General features: G+C 32.7%; 1 protein-coding gene across 1 annotated transcript; it reads left to right on the top strand.

The window, feature by feature from the left end:
- The first annotated feature begins 6,523 nt into the window (after positions 1-6,523).
- On the top strand, positions 6,524-8,921 carry LOC108194666 (uncharacterized). Its single transcript, XM_017361620.1, has 11 exons — positions 6,524-6,673; positions 6,783-7,050; positions 7,126-7,222; positions 7,365-7,486; positions 7,604-7,685; positions 7,815-7,944; positions 8,055-8,209; positions 8,282-8,402; positions 8,483-8,686; positions 8,771-8,839; positions 8,916-8,921. Exons 1-11 carry the CDS (start codon positions 6,524-6,526, stop codon positions 8,919-8,921), a joined length of 1,404 nt encoding a protein of 467 aa, XP_017217109.1.
- Positions 8,922-16,072: the final 7,151 nt, after the last annotated feature.

Genomic DNA, 16,072 nt, shown 5'->3' with positions numbered 1-16,072 from the left:
CATTTTTTTATTTCGTACTTTTTATACAATTGCTACACGCATTTTTTTGGGTGATGAAATAAAGTCTTAATACTCAAAAAACACATTTCTGGTGTGTATTTCACTTCTACATAAATGTCAATGGATGATGCTTGACATGTATGCGTGTAGTAAATTTATTTGAAGTTATGGCATGTCAGCTTCTATCAACGTATTTTTATGTTTATGCGTTCAATATATAAGCAAAATTTTGTGTCTTTTGTGCTAAGTCAGCGACATGAAGCAATGACACACACGGAATAATTTAGTAGTTTAACACATGCAAAAAAAAGTCAATTTCCTTACATCCTTAGTGGTTGATGTTTGTAGACAATGAAGTAGTAACACAGGAAGAATACGACATAATTGAAAACAACATAACATATATAGATGCATACCGATTGCATGAACACAAAGCCTACTTAACCAGATTCCTCTGCCACGGCTCGAGCGAATTGTATGAGTTTGGGAGACAGTTCGCGTCTTTGCTTTTCAATACATTCTGCCCTTTCTCTCAAGCAAACAATATTTTGCTTCATGATTGCTTTATATTCCTTGAAAACTTTCTCCAACTCCTGTATTTCAATCTCCTTCATAATTCTGTTATTCCTCAGAGTTTCGTCGGAGTCCCGAGCCAGCTTCTTCACGTCTTCTATGGTTGGCATAGTTAATGTTTCCTTGCCCCCAATAGATTCAGATTCCTGGCCATGATGCCTTCCATCCAACAGATCAAGCACTCTCCTGTGTACACAGTTAAAACAAATGCAAGTCATTTGCTACTGTTAGATTGTTACCAGAAATTATAGATACGGATGCTTTAGAGTGTGCATAGATGAATATGGACAATGCAAACATTACCCGTGTTGTTCTTCTAGGAACAGCCCCTGTGTGAGAATTTCAGATAGTCTATTATACATGCTCTTGCACATCAGTCCAAAATCCTCCCTTGATGCTTTAATGTCTTCGTTAAACTTCTCAGAATCATAGTTGAGCTTTGTGCAATCAGCTGAAAGCTGATTTTTCACAATTTCGGTGTGCTTCCTCTTTGTGCCTCTGGCATCCATTTTTAGCTTTCAAAAACAGTATGTTTGCAGGTATGATGCCTATAATATTATCAAGCTCTATATATATAGGGAGGTGTTCACCAAAAAGGCATACACACGATCTCCCACTAAACTCTTAAACCATGGTACACTATCTGGATCGTGGTTGTCATTAAGATTTTCCATGTATCCCACATATTTTGTCAATATTTATATTGTAAAAATTAATATCCGGCAAGACATTTAATAATTAGTTGGTATATTTTGTGCATACTTTATAAGGTAGAGGTAATTATTAAAATCATGAAATATTAATACGTAGAAGCATTTCATGTTTTTTAGAAAATAAAGAAATATTTAATTTAATATTTGGATATAAGTGTTTTTTAATTTAATCACCCAATATTTAATTTCAAATTGATTTAGAGTGATTAGTAATTTAAGTTTTAATTCAAAGTGCTAGCATAAACATATATATATATTTTTTAATCTTTAATTTGTGCATAATTTTTCATTAATGATCTTTCTTCCCTCATGGATATCATACCGTATATGTTTTTTGTGAAATTTATATCCAAATATTAGCATTAAAGGAATAAAATGAATTCGAACACCCTGTTGATATAATTATATTGTAATCATCTTAGAATTTGATATAATTAACATTAGACTGTTCTAAGTAATCAGTCAAATGTATTTTTATAAGTTTTTTGAGAACATCATATATGTGTACTTTATATCAAAATATTTGCAACTAGACCAATAAAATTAGTTAACACCTAAAGAACAGAGTCTTATAGCACAATTACAAAATTTTAGCAAAAGTTTAAAGTACACACATATGATGTAACCAAAAATATTAGATTAGTGTATAATCACATGGAAGACTTCATAACGTGTATATTTATTTTTATTTAAATTTTTACAGTTAAAATGTTTACTATATAGTGCGTGGCATTGAATTATAATATGGCATCGATATAAGTTATGATATCCTTTGTCTATCAAAATATCCACTGTGGTGTATCTGCTTGGATTATATGAATTAGGACCTCCTCTAGATCCAGAGATTTTTCATTTAGTGAAAAACAGTTGCTAATAGTAATGAAACTAAATGTATTAAGATCATTAAAATCTATAGCTTGGTAAACCATAATTTATTTTTGCTTTTAGATGATTGTGTTGGCTCTGACTACTCTCTACTATTACGTGCTCTCCGTAATTAAAATATTGCTTTAAGTTACTGTGTGACTTAAAATATTCTAACTCATCTACATTGTCTCCATGTCATCTGCTCTCCTCTGTCATTTTTTTGGTTAAAAGGGATTAAACTTTTAACACAAAGTTGTCGATCATTTTTCAGTTTTTTGAAGAAAACCACTACAGTGAAGCAGCATAATAGCCAACACTTTGATATCAAAGCACAAAGGAGACACCCAATTAGGTTCATTAGCACAAGAGGAACATGAGCAAAAACAGACTTGATAAGTACCATCTTAGTGCACTAACAATGCATAAGACAAAACGTAGAAAGCATATCACATAAAAGAAGACTGCCGAAATAGGATGTGCATAGTCTTGCCTAATCTGATAGTGCAGGTATATGCACAGAGGTATTGAACTTGGTGAGTTTGGCGGCAAGATTTGTTCTCATTCCAGCAATTGCTTTGGCTCTCTCACCAAACACCTTCATATTTTCATTGAAGACTTCCTCATAGTCTTTAAACAACTGCGACATCTTCTTCTCTTCTTCAGCCATCAGTAATCCGTGACCTTTGAGTGAATAATTTGAATCTTCAGCAAACCTTGCAAAGCTGTCAGCATAAGGAGTTGGGAGAACTACGTTCTCCCCACTGGATTCACCCTCTCCCTGCTTCGGTTTTCCTTCAAGCAATCCAACCACCTCTCTGCAGTTTAAATCGCAAAATTGAGATAACATGACATACTCAAGGTTCAGATTTCGAAAGATCAGTACAAGTGTTTACACATCAGTAAATTAAGCTAAGACTACAACTCACCCATATTTTTCCTCGAGAAACAGTGCTTGAGTGAGAAAATCAGCCTGTCGTTCTGCCATACTCTTGCACATCAGGAAAAAATCTTCATTTGCGTTTCTTATGTCAGTATGAAGTTTGTTTGATTCATTGGTGAGATTTGTTAACTCGACGTACAAGTCGTTCTTCACCGCCTCATATTTTCGCTTAGTTGATCTCCTTGATTGCTCCATTATGCAGTGTGGCAGTGCTCTGCTTCCTTCGTGAGCAACGTTTGGACTTCTGTAGATGTTTGTGTTGTGTGTTAATGTGCCACAGGTTTATAGGATGGGATTATGAAAAGACGCAGCAAATTACACCACTATACGATCCTAAACAAAACTCATATATTGTGGCTGTATTTGGTTATCATATATCTACCTTGCAGCTATTGTTTACTCCTTCATCATTACTTTTTTTGTGATTTGAGTTGCAAAGGCAATACATGGGAACCGTGTACGGGATACTCTTGGATTTTGGTAATAATTACACATCTTCAATTGAGTATCTCAAAAATTACTTCAAATTTTTTGTCAAATTTTTTTAGTGTAAACAATAAAATATCTGCCTGGGTTGTACTCTGTTTTTTTTTCAAAATTTATGGAGAAAAATTTGATATTTTGTGTTTATTATTTAAAAATAATTGAATCACAAAATATACCATGTGTACATCTCTGCGTTTATCAACCAATTCAGTTTTGTGTCCTTAAATAAAAAATGATGGAAAGTTGACACATGTGATTTGTAAATAAATATTTAATATCCCTTAATTTAAATGCTGTCAATCATGGTATTTCTAGTAACAAAATAAATTTATATTTTAAATTCTACACATTTAATTTTACCTCCTCCTTCCTTATTGCTTTGTTCTGTCCTAATTTTTTTTAAATTATTTTCTAAGGATTGACCCGAGGACCTAAATCGCTCTTTCAGCATAATTATAAGATTTGAAAATTTCATCTTCAAATAGATTTCAATATTTTTAGTCGACTGATTGTTTGTAATAATAAATTAACGAAAAGAGTGTCATTATAGAATATTGTTACACAGACAGATTAATTTTCATCTAAGTAGTAGCTTTTCACAAATAACATAAATCTATCTGGTAGCGAAAACCTTAAAATTTTTCAAAATATAACAATCGATACAATGGAAAAATTTATTATTAATTTTATTATGGAGTCCCGCAGATGTACAGGGAATGTCTTATAGCAGTGTTCCTTTTGACATGGTTATTGTTTGTTGTCTGTTTGTAGACCTGATATATTTAAAAAAAATTGTTTTGTTTTGTAAATCACAAAAAACAAGTTAATAGTGAAAATACCATGTGTACATCTCTACATTTATCAATCAATTCAATTTTGTATCCTTAATTATAAAATCCTACGAAATTCAATCATTGTCAGTTGTAAATAAATATTTTGTACCCCTAATTTAAAATATGTCAAGTAAGGTATTTTTAGTAACAAATTAAATTTATATTTTTAAATATAGATCTTTGTTTTTACACTCTCCTTACTTATTGATTTGTTACAGTCTTTTTTTTTTTAGTTTTTTTCCAAACATTCACCCAAGCTTATAAATCACTCTTTAATCATAATTTTAAGATTCGTAATTTCACTCCAAAATATATAAAAAAAATAATCATTTCAGTGATTGTTTTTATTATTAATCTGACATAAAGAATTTCAGCATCGAAAAACATCAGACATATAGACTAATTTGCGTCTAAGTCTTTAGTGTTTCAAAAATTTTCATAAATCTATCTGGTAGCGATAACTTTTAAATTGGATCAATCTAACAATCAATATATTGAAAAAAAATCGTCTGTAATTTAATTATGAAGTCCCGCACATGTTGTCAGATTTTTTACACTGAATGTCTTATAGCTATGGGTTTAATATATACATCTGTTTTATGCTCCTCATTCCTTATTGAGTTGTTCCGTCCTGACTGCTTTGTAAAGTTTTTTCCAAAGATTCACCGAAGCTTATAAAGCGCTCTATAAGCATAAATCTAAGATTTTAAAATTTCATCTTCAAATATACTACAATATATATAGTCGACCGATTGTTAAAAATAATAAATGGTTGGAAAAAGTTTCGTTACCGAAAAACATTAGACCTATATATAGAATATTTTGCTTCTAAGTAATAGATTATCACAAATTTCATAAATCTATCTCTTTATCAATCAATTCAAATTTGTATCCTTAATTAAAAAATCCTACGAAATTCAATGATTGTCAGTTGTAAATAAATATTCTGTACCCCCTAATTTAGAATATGTCAAGTAAGGTATTTTTAGTAACAAATTAAATTTATATTTTTAGATATAGACATATATTTTTACACTCTCCTTACTTATGGATTTGTTACAGTCTTTTTTTTTTTTTTTTAGTTTTTTCCAAACATTCACCCAAGCTTATAAATCACTCTTTAATCATAATTTTAAGATTCGTAAATTTCATCTCCAAATATATAAAAAAATAATCATTTCGGTGATTGTTTTTATTATTAATCTGACATAAAGAATTTTAGTATCGAAAAATATCAGACATATAGACTAATTTGCGTCTAAGTCTTTAGTTTTTCAATAATTTTCAAAAATTTATCTGGTAGCGATAACTTTTAAAATTGGATCAATCTAACAATCAATATATTGAAAAAAATCGTTTGTAATTTAATTATGAAGTCCCGCACATGTTGTCAGATTTTGTACACTGAATGGCTTATAGCTATGGGTTTAATATATACATTTGTTTTATGTTCCTCATTCCTTATCGAGTTGTTCCGTCCTGACTGCTTTGTAAAGTGTTTTCCAAAGATTCACCGAAGCTTATAAATCGCTCCGTAAGCATATCCTAAATATTATTTTTAAATATTTCTTCCCTATTGATATTAGTTTCAGTTCATTTATCTTAGATACAAGCTTATTACATTCATCCAAGTTTCAAACGCACTTTAAATTTGGTCGTGTATAATACCATGATAATATACTGATGAATATAAGGCAAGATACATGTCTTTCTCTGTTGTTAGGATTCTTAGCTGCCTCAAGCACATAACATATCATGTCTTCTCCTAAAAATAAGCTTAAATTTAGTCATTGCACGGTCCATAGTTTGATAAAATGTATATATCACGGGATGCTTCATCGCTAATTAGAGGGCATTGCCATTATCCCCTCAAAGATATACACGTTCAAACAGATTATGTTGATCTTATACGCGATTAAAAAGAATAACTGCAAGTTACATCCAATAAATCACGTCTATCACTCCTATGATCGTGCCATTACGACCATCATCCATTACTTTATAGCCTACTATATAAACCCCCCTTCGGATGTCTATATACATCGTCCCCATTTGCATACTACTCTTCCAGATATATACATTCAACATACAGTTTCATTGTGCCAGCAAGTATGCAAGGAAGGATGTTCGATCACATTCAGAGTTTGGACAAGTCAAGGAGTAACTGGAAGATCAAAGCTAGGCTTACACGTTTCTGGCCAACATTTTCCCCCGAAACTGCGGCTATTAAGGGATTCAACCTAATTCTGCTCGATGATGATGTGAGAAATTGTTTTTTATATAAGCCTTATGTCACTACTATTTTATGTCAATATGACACATGATATTAAGCTCGTGTTTTTGGTGCAGAATTCCCACATTCATGCTTAGGTTTATCCTGATAATTGGAGAGCTATAGACAAGGAAGTTGCTGAAGGAAAGGTTTACGTGCTTGAGAACTTCCAGGTTAGGGAAACCATTGGGAAGCTCAAGCCAGTTTCGACAAGGTTATGCATACGACTTCTTAGCAGTAATGTCATTGAGGCTGTTGAAGATGATGTTATGATCCCTAAACACAAGTTCGAGTTTATGGATATGGGCGACTTGCTTGACGAGTGCCAACGTCTGACAGAGAATCAAAATCCTGAGTTTGCTTATGGTATTTTTTTAAAAATCACACACTTATCAAATTGGTCTAAACGCAATTAACCGTAATCTAATTTCTGATCCACAGATGTCATTGGTGTTGTTGAACACTTCAAGAAGGTTAAAAAAGTTCAAACTAAATATGGAGAGAGAGACCAGTCACGCTTCATATTCAGTGATGGGAGGTATGCACAATCTTGCTTTTTTTTATATTGATTTTTTAATATTTATTTACTATCATCGTTCGCTTTTCATCTTACACACAACAACTGTTAATAGGTATCATGTTAATGTATAAATTTAATATTTGTAAACATGATTTTTCAGTTTGAAATTCAAGGTCACGCTATGGGGTGATCTTGCCAGCTCTGTCAGTGAGAGTTTTAAGCCTGATCTTGAGAAGCCTGTCATAGGCATTCTTACAAGTGCCAAATTGTCAACCTTTAGGGGTATGTATTTTTTTTTTTATTATGGTATTGATTACTGATTGTGCCGATATTATATCTATATCATCCTTATTATTGTCACATTTATTATTTGTATTTATTATAAATGTCGTTTAATAGAGGAGCACCAAATTGGAGCGTTGCCATCCACAAAGATTTTCTTCATCCTTGATATTGACTCAGTTGCTGAATTTCGTGAAAGGTTTGTCCCTCATATATTACCATCAAATGTACTCTATCAAAATGCTAAAAAGCAGTAGAATGCTCTATCAACAGGTTGTCATTATATGAAGGAAATTGACATATTAAACAAATAATTTTTGGTTACAAGGTTAATTGAAGAAGGTTACAAGCCACCTGAAGATTCTGACGAAGGCACATCTGAGCCTCCTCTTAGTCTGGTGATTGAGAAGACGTCATTCAAAGACCTTATTGAGAACTCTGTCACTTATCGTGACAAGGTATATTCAAGTATACTTCACATAACGATTCATGCTTATCTGATCAAGTCAATGATTTGGAGTTTGTTTGTCAATCCTTTATAAATTACTCATGCATCTCACCATTTCAGAGAACCGTCATTGTCAAGTTTCTCATCACCAAGATCGAGGATGAAGATAACTTGTGGTTTAATAGCTGTGTTTCATGCCAAGCTGAGGTTGAGAAAGTTGACAAAAAATTTAAGTGTCCAGAATGCAAGCGCAGTTTTGGATATGCTGAGAAGAGGTTGGTGGCCTTAAATTCCACCTGTGTTTTGTTAAGTAAAGAGTCTAAGTTTTATTTGCACTCCATATATAGGTTTCGAATAGTTGCGCTGGCTGATGATTCTACCCTGGTGACTAATGTGATACTCATGGATCGCTTTGTCAAGCGTGTGGCCGGTACCACAGTGGCTAATATTCTAAGTGAGATCAAAAAGGTAAGGATTCCTCAATATTTGTCATTGTAAAATTTATATGATTTGGTATCATATTTGCATTCATTTTATGTTCATTACAGGATAGCTCTGTTCCTGTTTTGTCCACTCTGTTCCAAACCATTATTGGGAAGGATGTCACCGTTTTCATCAAGCTCACAGATGCTACTGTTGCTGGAGACAGCAATCTATATAACATTGTTGATATTTGTGATTCTCCTACCGATGAGGTTGCTATTGTCCAAGCTTCACCATCCAACACATCTGCCTCTTTTACAATGGATGGGGTATGTTCCTCACTATGCTATTTAAGTTATTCATCTCCTCACCGTTCAAGTGTATCCGTTAAGTTTTCCAGTGACACCCAACAGGCACTGGCTGACATAGAGCTTTTCCAGACCCTGGGATCATCTCAATCTGTCACAAAGAAGATCAAAATGGTAAAATTATTCCAAAAGTTCGATATATGTTTTTTTATTTTCATTTGTTAATTGAATGTGTTGTATATATCTTTAGGGTTAAATCTCAAATTGGTCACTAAAGTGAAGACCATATCTCACTTTAGTGACTCGACCCATCGGGGACTCACATGCACCACTATAGTAATGGATTATTACAGAAACGTTAAATTTTTTAACTGCCTAGACGGAAACCAAAACGTGGCATACTGTACAGGTAGGATTAGACTATTTGATTGTCCTGGCAACAAACAACGGTAGCTTGTTTGTGTGTATATATATCAGCTAGGTTTTTAACTTTGAACCAATTATACTACTCGCTAAAATCACTTTAATTATTCTTTTCAGCTGACCAATTTTCCGAAAACACAAATTAAAATAATATAATTTTGTCTTATCTGTGTTTTTCTGCCTATTTTATTGGATCTGAAAATTGAGCAGGCATGTTCTAAAGTTGGACACTTCACTAAGGGCAAACTTAGCATGATCCAAAAATCCAAATTTGGGACACCTACTTTATTATATAAAATAATGATTTTGTTATTTCTATATCTTTCATTTATCGGACTTGAAATTAATCTATGATAAATATTGAAATAAAAATAGTTTATATCTAATAATTAATAAATTTAATGTTTTAGTAAAAACTTACAATAGTAGGAAAGCAAATTTCATTGATTTTTTTTTAAAAAAATTAAATTACATGGATAAAATAAAAAATACATAAAATGCATAAAATAAAATTATAATATTGGAAAATGACTAGAAAACAGTACGATAAATATAAATTTTGATTTAAACGAACATATTATTTTTGTTTCCTAGAAGATAATTAAAATATATTCCGTAACTATTCGGAAAATTAGTATGCATCAATATATTTTGTTTATTATTCGAAATATTAGTTGTTTATCTTTTTTAAGAAATTGACAATCATGTTATTTTGTTTAATAATATTAATAATTAAGTATATAATTTAATTACTTATTACGTATGTTAAAAAATAATTTAGTTAATCAACAATGATTTAATTAATTTAATTAATTAACGATAATTTAATTAATTAACAATGATTTAAATTATTAACAATGTTAAAAAATAATTTAATTAATTTAATTAACTAACAATGATTTAATTAACAATGACCGCACCTGGACGCATACGAACTTACGTTTCTATTACTATTATTACAACATTCTCTTACTTGTATTACAGGAATAAACTGGGGAACGGCTGAGTTGGACTGCACGGAGATGCCAAAATTTAAAAGTAGAAACAAACGTTAGAATAAAGACGGTTTCCGTCAAGTAACTGGTCAAACTAACATTTCTGTGATAATCCGTTACTATGTGGTGCATGTGAGTCCCCGATAAGTCGAGTCACTAAAGTGAGATATGGGCTTCACTTTAGTGACCAATTTGAGATTTAACCCTATATCTTTACAGGAGGGTACTAAGGAATGAGGTTCAGGAATGCTGTTGATTGCCATCGAAGTAGCCGTGGATATTTAATGGCTGTCAATTTTCTGGATGTTTATTTATTTACCAAGCTGTGTTATTTCCTTTCGAATGTAGTTGGGTTATTTCCCCACTCAGTAAGCTATGATTTTAGGACAAGTTCTGTGTTGAATTTCTCAAGTTGTTTGTCGAACCTTTCAGTTTGAATTTGGTATTAAGTATGTTATGTTAATAAAAGCTCAAAGCTTGCTTTTATTATATTATGTCCTTGCCTATAATTTATATTAGTTACAAATGAATAGAATGTGATAATTGCACACCACTTAAAACTGTTTATAACGATGACATCAAATACATCTTAACAGCAATACCAAGGAAGATAATCAATTGATTCTGATTAGTGTAGGAAAAGTATTGCACTGACAGTGTTGCTCATTTTCTCCTAATCAATCTGTAGTTACAGCTATTCATAATAGCTGATAAGTGAGAATAGAAATCTTTTCCAAAACACTTAATTAAAACAGGTTTAAGTTTATTCACGGTGTAGCATTTGATAACCACATTTCTTAGTAATGCAGCTCTACACTGTCATCACTCTCTCAAACAAAGTCACACAATCAATTTTAAAATGCATGCCAGGAACAAAATCGCTCAAAAGTTGGTATTATTTTTGCTTATAAAATGTGTAACACCATTTCAAACACAAACACATATTCATTATGTTTATTGTTTCTGTTACAGTGTTCCTGAACATTTCCAAGAGACATTCATATGATATGCGGTCACACGCTTATAAATTAGGTTAGATCTGCAGAGACAAATAAAGGTTACAAATTGTATATTTATAAGATTTAATGAGCTAAATAGGTAATACATATCTTTAAAAAAATTAACGAGCTTGCAGTTAGTTAATGTATCTCCACAATCCCTTTAATTTAGGACTTATCCATTACTGTTTTTGATTTTCCAAAATATATGCATATAATCATCCAATACGCAGTAGTTGCCACAGATTGCATCCTGGAGTTATCTTCTCCTGCATCTGTATGTGTATCACTCCTTTCTTTAATCGCTTGAATCCCTCAAAATAAATATATCCTTTTTGCCTTTTATCAAGTCTGAATTACAATGTGTTTCAATCTTCTAATCTGTGCATCTGATATTCTAAAATGCGTCTCATATACTTAACGCTGCTCACCATATTACAAAGGTATTAGTAGATTTATGCTTTCGCATTTGCAGGAAAATGTTCAACACACTCCGTTCCCTCGAACTGCACAGGTCGGATTGGAAGATTAAAATACGCGTAAATCGAACGTGGGACTCCTTTAGCAGCAACAATGATTTCATTGGGATGAACATGATATTACTTGACATTGAGGTATTACAATGATACACTGTTGCACGCTGGATGGTCTTATATACCAATTTTCCAATTACTAACTATGGTGTTTCACCGGTATGTAGGATTTTCATATTCATGCTTTTGCAATACCGGAAGCGTGTTCAAATTTAAGTTCCTCTATTTTTGAAGGCAATATGTATGTCATTGAGAACTTTGTAACCAGAAGAGCGATTGGAGACCTTCGTCCAGTTACATCGGATATATGCATAATATTAATTGAAATTTCGAAAGTTACTCCCATACCATTGGAGATTGGTGATGTGCTAGGAATATTACCTTTATTAATCGCAAGCGCACGATCACCGTTTTAATATTTATGATTCGATCCACAGAGATTAAAATTATTTTTCGCAAATCTTTATTTTTTATCTAGGCGGAATAGAACAATTAATTTTGGGGTGAATTTGGTTTATCGAAATTAGAAACTAAAATCTGAGTGGATAATTAACAACTAACTGATTATAAATTAATCTTAACCACAGCCGCAATGAATTTAATTATTAGATAAAAAGAAAGCTAACTTTTCACGATTTATCATATAAACTACAAAACAAAATTTAAACTTGGACATAAAAGAGTGCATGTGAATAAAATGAATACAGGACCTTCAAAAACTAATGTGTTGCCACGGTACAGAAAACCAGACTAAACTCACGATTAATAAAACAAAACAGAAAATCCTAAAGCATGTAAAACAAGGACCAGCAACTCTTTTAGAGCATCTCCAATAGACTCTTAGCTCTCTCTTTATAAATATTATAAAAAAATAGTTCTTAGTGAGATAATGTAGGTTCATCTCCAACAATATTCTTTAAACTTCCTCCTTACCTATTATTTTAAATTTAAAAGTACATTGAAGCTATAAAAGGACAAATAGGGAAGAGAGAGAAAGAAAGTGGAGAGATTATTATAGTATAAAATGTAAGTTAAGAGTTAGTTGTGGCTCTTAAAAATAAAGAAGGAAGTGGGGCTCTTAATGATTTGAGGAGCAACTAAGAGTCTATTGGAGTTGCATTTTCACTCCTCTTCTTTAAATTTTGAGTTAAGAGCTCAAATAAGGAGGCTATTGGAGATGCTCTTAAATCCTAACTAGCGATATAGCAAGCTAAACAATTAACAAACAGAACCCATAACCAAAAACTAACAACAAAACTCCGTAGTAAGCCAGAATAACTCGACATAAACAAAAAGACTCGATCACAGGCGACTAAAAACGAAACAAAGAAAAACGACTCAGTTGTTTATACAAGAAAGAACCCAGCAAACTTGAGTACTAACTCAACCAAAACAAAACCAGATGCTGACTTGAACGAAACCAGAAATGAACTCGCGAAACACTAAACTAAACTCGGACAGAAAACTGTAAACGAAACCCAGGCGACTGACTCGGTGTAATTGACTCGGACAAAACGGCATAAACACAAACCCAGCTAATGATTCGATTTGAACACTGAAATCGCAACAGAAATCAACACAAACACTGAACTCGGACTAAGCTGAACTCGCCAAATACAACAGATGACTCAGGGAAATGGCGACTCAATGATTCAACAACCCAGCAATTCGGACAAACTCAAAACTGAAAACTTAACTAAAACTCGGCAAATAGACTCAGCAGAGCAGAGGACGAAACTCGGCCTAGAAATGATTCGATAAACTGAAACTAAACAGACTCGGCTGTGGACTCAGCTACAGAGCATGAACTCGCGATTCTGGGACTCTAAACAGAACAAACCATTTACTTCAAGCAACACAGACTCTACGAGATTGAACCCAGCAAAACAAAGTAGCACATTGGACTGAACTCGGCAGAAAACAGACTCGCTATATTGACTCAGGTCCTAGAACAAAGACGCAAAGCAGCAACAACTCGACTGAACCATGGCTGCGACTCGATTTAACAGCAAACAACAAACTCAGCAACTCGTAAAACGCAAACAAATCAGTACAAAGACTAATCGACAGTAATGTAAAGAACCCAAAAACTCGAAAAGAAACAATCGACTCGGTGGTGAGTTTTTGTTTTAATTAAAGAGAAACAGGGGATGGGGGTTTAATAGTTAAAACAGAGCATAACAGTATAATATCGAAAACAGAGTGAATAAATGGGCTGCTAAACGAGGGTTTTAAGACTAAATTTTTAATTATTTTTTTTCTTAGAAAAATTAAACCGTAGATGTGAAGGAAATATAGTGTGAAGAGATTAAATCCACACACAAATTAGTTTTGTGTTGGAATTTAACCCTTTAAACTCTAATTCAAACAATAACAAGATCTAAATGAATTAAAAACAAGATGGATTCTTCATTCCCAAAAGCCCTTAGGCATATATGGTGGTACTAAGAAGAATCAAGCTACTAGGAGAAAGACAAAATAAAAAGACAATTCAAGATTAAGCTAAAAGAGATTTGCATATAAATTAAAAAGTGTATACAAGCTTGTAAAGGAAATTGGGGCTAGCAAAATGTAAATCTATCTAAGATACTAACTATAGAAATGACTAGGTAGAAAAAGTGGGTAGGTAGCTAGGTTACTAGGTTGGTGATTACAAGTAAAAGAAGAGGGGTATTTATAACTAAAGAATTAGGGTTTAGGGGTAGGGTGGCTCCATCTTGACCATCCATGTGCCTTGAGTGTTGGGAGAATTGTGGCCATCCATGTGTCCTTTACTTGCCAACCCTTTTTCTTTTTCTTCTTTTCTTTTCTTTTTCTTCTTTTTCTTGCATTTTCTCTTCCTTCTTTATTTATCTACAATTTCCTGAAATAAAATAAATAAGCGATTAATACTACGAAAATAAACAAAAAATAGGCACTTAAATATGCAAAAATATGGACTAATCAAACTTCCCCATACCTATCTTTTGCTCGTCCTCGAGTAAAAATCAAAAGAAAAGAAAATAAACTAAGAAAACTAGATGCGATTCCTAGGCTCCTTTTCGTAGGCGTGACGGGTGATTTTAGGTTCACCAACCCGTTAAACTCGTAGACGATCTCTACAAGAGGAGTTTTGTCTCCTAAGGGTTTACAGAAGATATACCCATAAAATCTTCGAAACATTCTAGCAAGTGTCTACTCGACTCTACTCTAATTTTGTTGGTGTTAACAAAAAGCGTTTTTAAGGAAAATACGACTTAAAGACTCATCTACTAATAATCAAGATACAGTTGTCTCTAATCTACTTGCATCGACACAAAGATTTACTAGTAATCCAAGGAGTGTAAGTAATTTAAGGCCTTTGATGGATCCTAATTGTCTAAGAACACTTTCTCTTTTTCAACCAATTTTGAACTGACCCAATCTCTATCGAAACAAATATCTAGCCAAACTTCACAAACTCTTTTCTTATTTTCTTTTTTTTCTTTTTTTTGCATTGACTTTATTTTGTCCGTTTTCTTAGGCAAACAATGTTACCCATGTAGCGAGCTTTAGGTCAGTGACTCCCAAACCAAACGGTCTTAGGGCACTAGGTTTTAAAATCCCCCTACGGACTTAATTGCTCGAGTAACAAAGGCCACAAAACGAGACTAGCCAATCTACTTTTGCCCATTTATCTAAAGATTTTATCTATAAAGAACAATGGGTATTGAAGTAGTTATTCCTTTTCTTTTTCTTCTTCTTTTTTTCTATCTTTTTTTTTTCTATATTTCTTTTTTTTTTATTCGCAAAGGTTCGATTCGACATTGTTTCAACATGTGGGTTCTCTCTCAGGTATCGAATAATATCACTAGACAATCTCTCCATCAAAGGTCTTGTGCAAATGTGTGTGCCATCTTGGAATTTAGAGTACAAATCGGTCGATACAAGCTTCAAAAAGACAACCTTACTCAACTACGTTCAAATTATCTAAAAGACACTACATATCTATATTTTTCGAAAACATGCTAAACACCAACTACTCCTAAAGTTCGAGTGAGGGAAAGACAACTTAGCTAAAAGTATCTCTATTTTTGGAATTTTCTAATTTTTTCATTTTTAGGGTTTTTCATTTTTTAAGAATTAAACTAAAGCCCTCCACATACCTAAATCATGCATTGTCCTCAATGTATGCAAAAGAGAGAATTGAAAGGAGAGAGTAAAGAGAAAATACCTGAAATGGATATGAAGGGGATTTTTATTAACTACTAAAGCAACTTACATGATCAAGGGTCGATGAGGTGGATGACCTCTTCCTCCGAATCAACAGGCAATTCTAAAAATGGTTTAAGGCGTTGACCATTAACTTTAAAAACATTACCATTTTTAGGATCCTGAATTTCAACAGCACCGTGAGGAAACACGACTTGAACAATGTAAGGACCATCCCATCTAGAACGCAACTTGCCGGGAAACAAATGAAGCCTAGAATTGTAGAGA

Source organism: Daucus carota, chromosome 7 (assembly GCF_001625215.2).
Source record: "Daucus carota subsp. sativus chromosome 7, DH1 v3.0, whole genome shotgun sequence".
Taxonomy (NCBI): domain Eukaryota; kingdom Viridiplantae; phylum Streptophyta; class Magnoliopsida; order Apiales; family Apiaceae; genus Daucus; species Daucus carota.
Note: the sequence above shows the minus strand (reverse complement) of the source record. Positions and strands in the feature narration are given on the sequence as shown.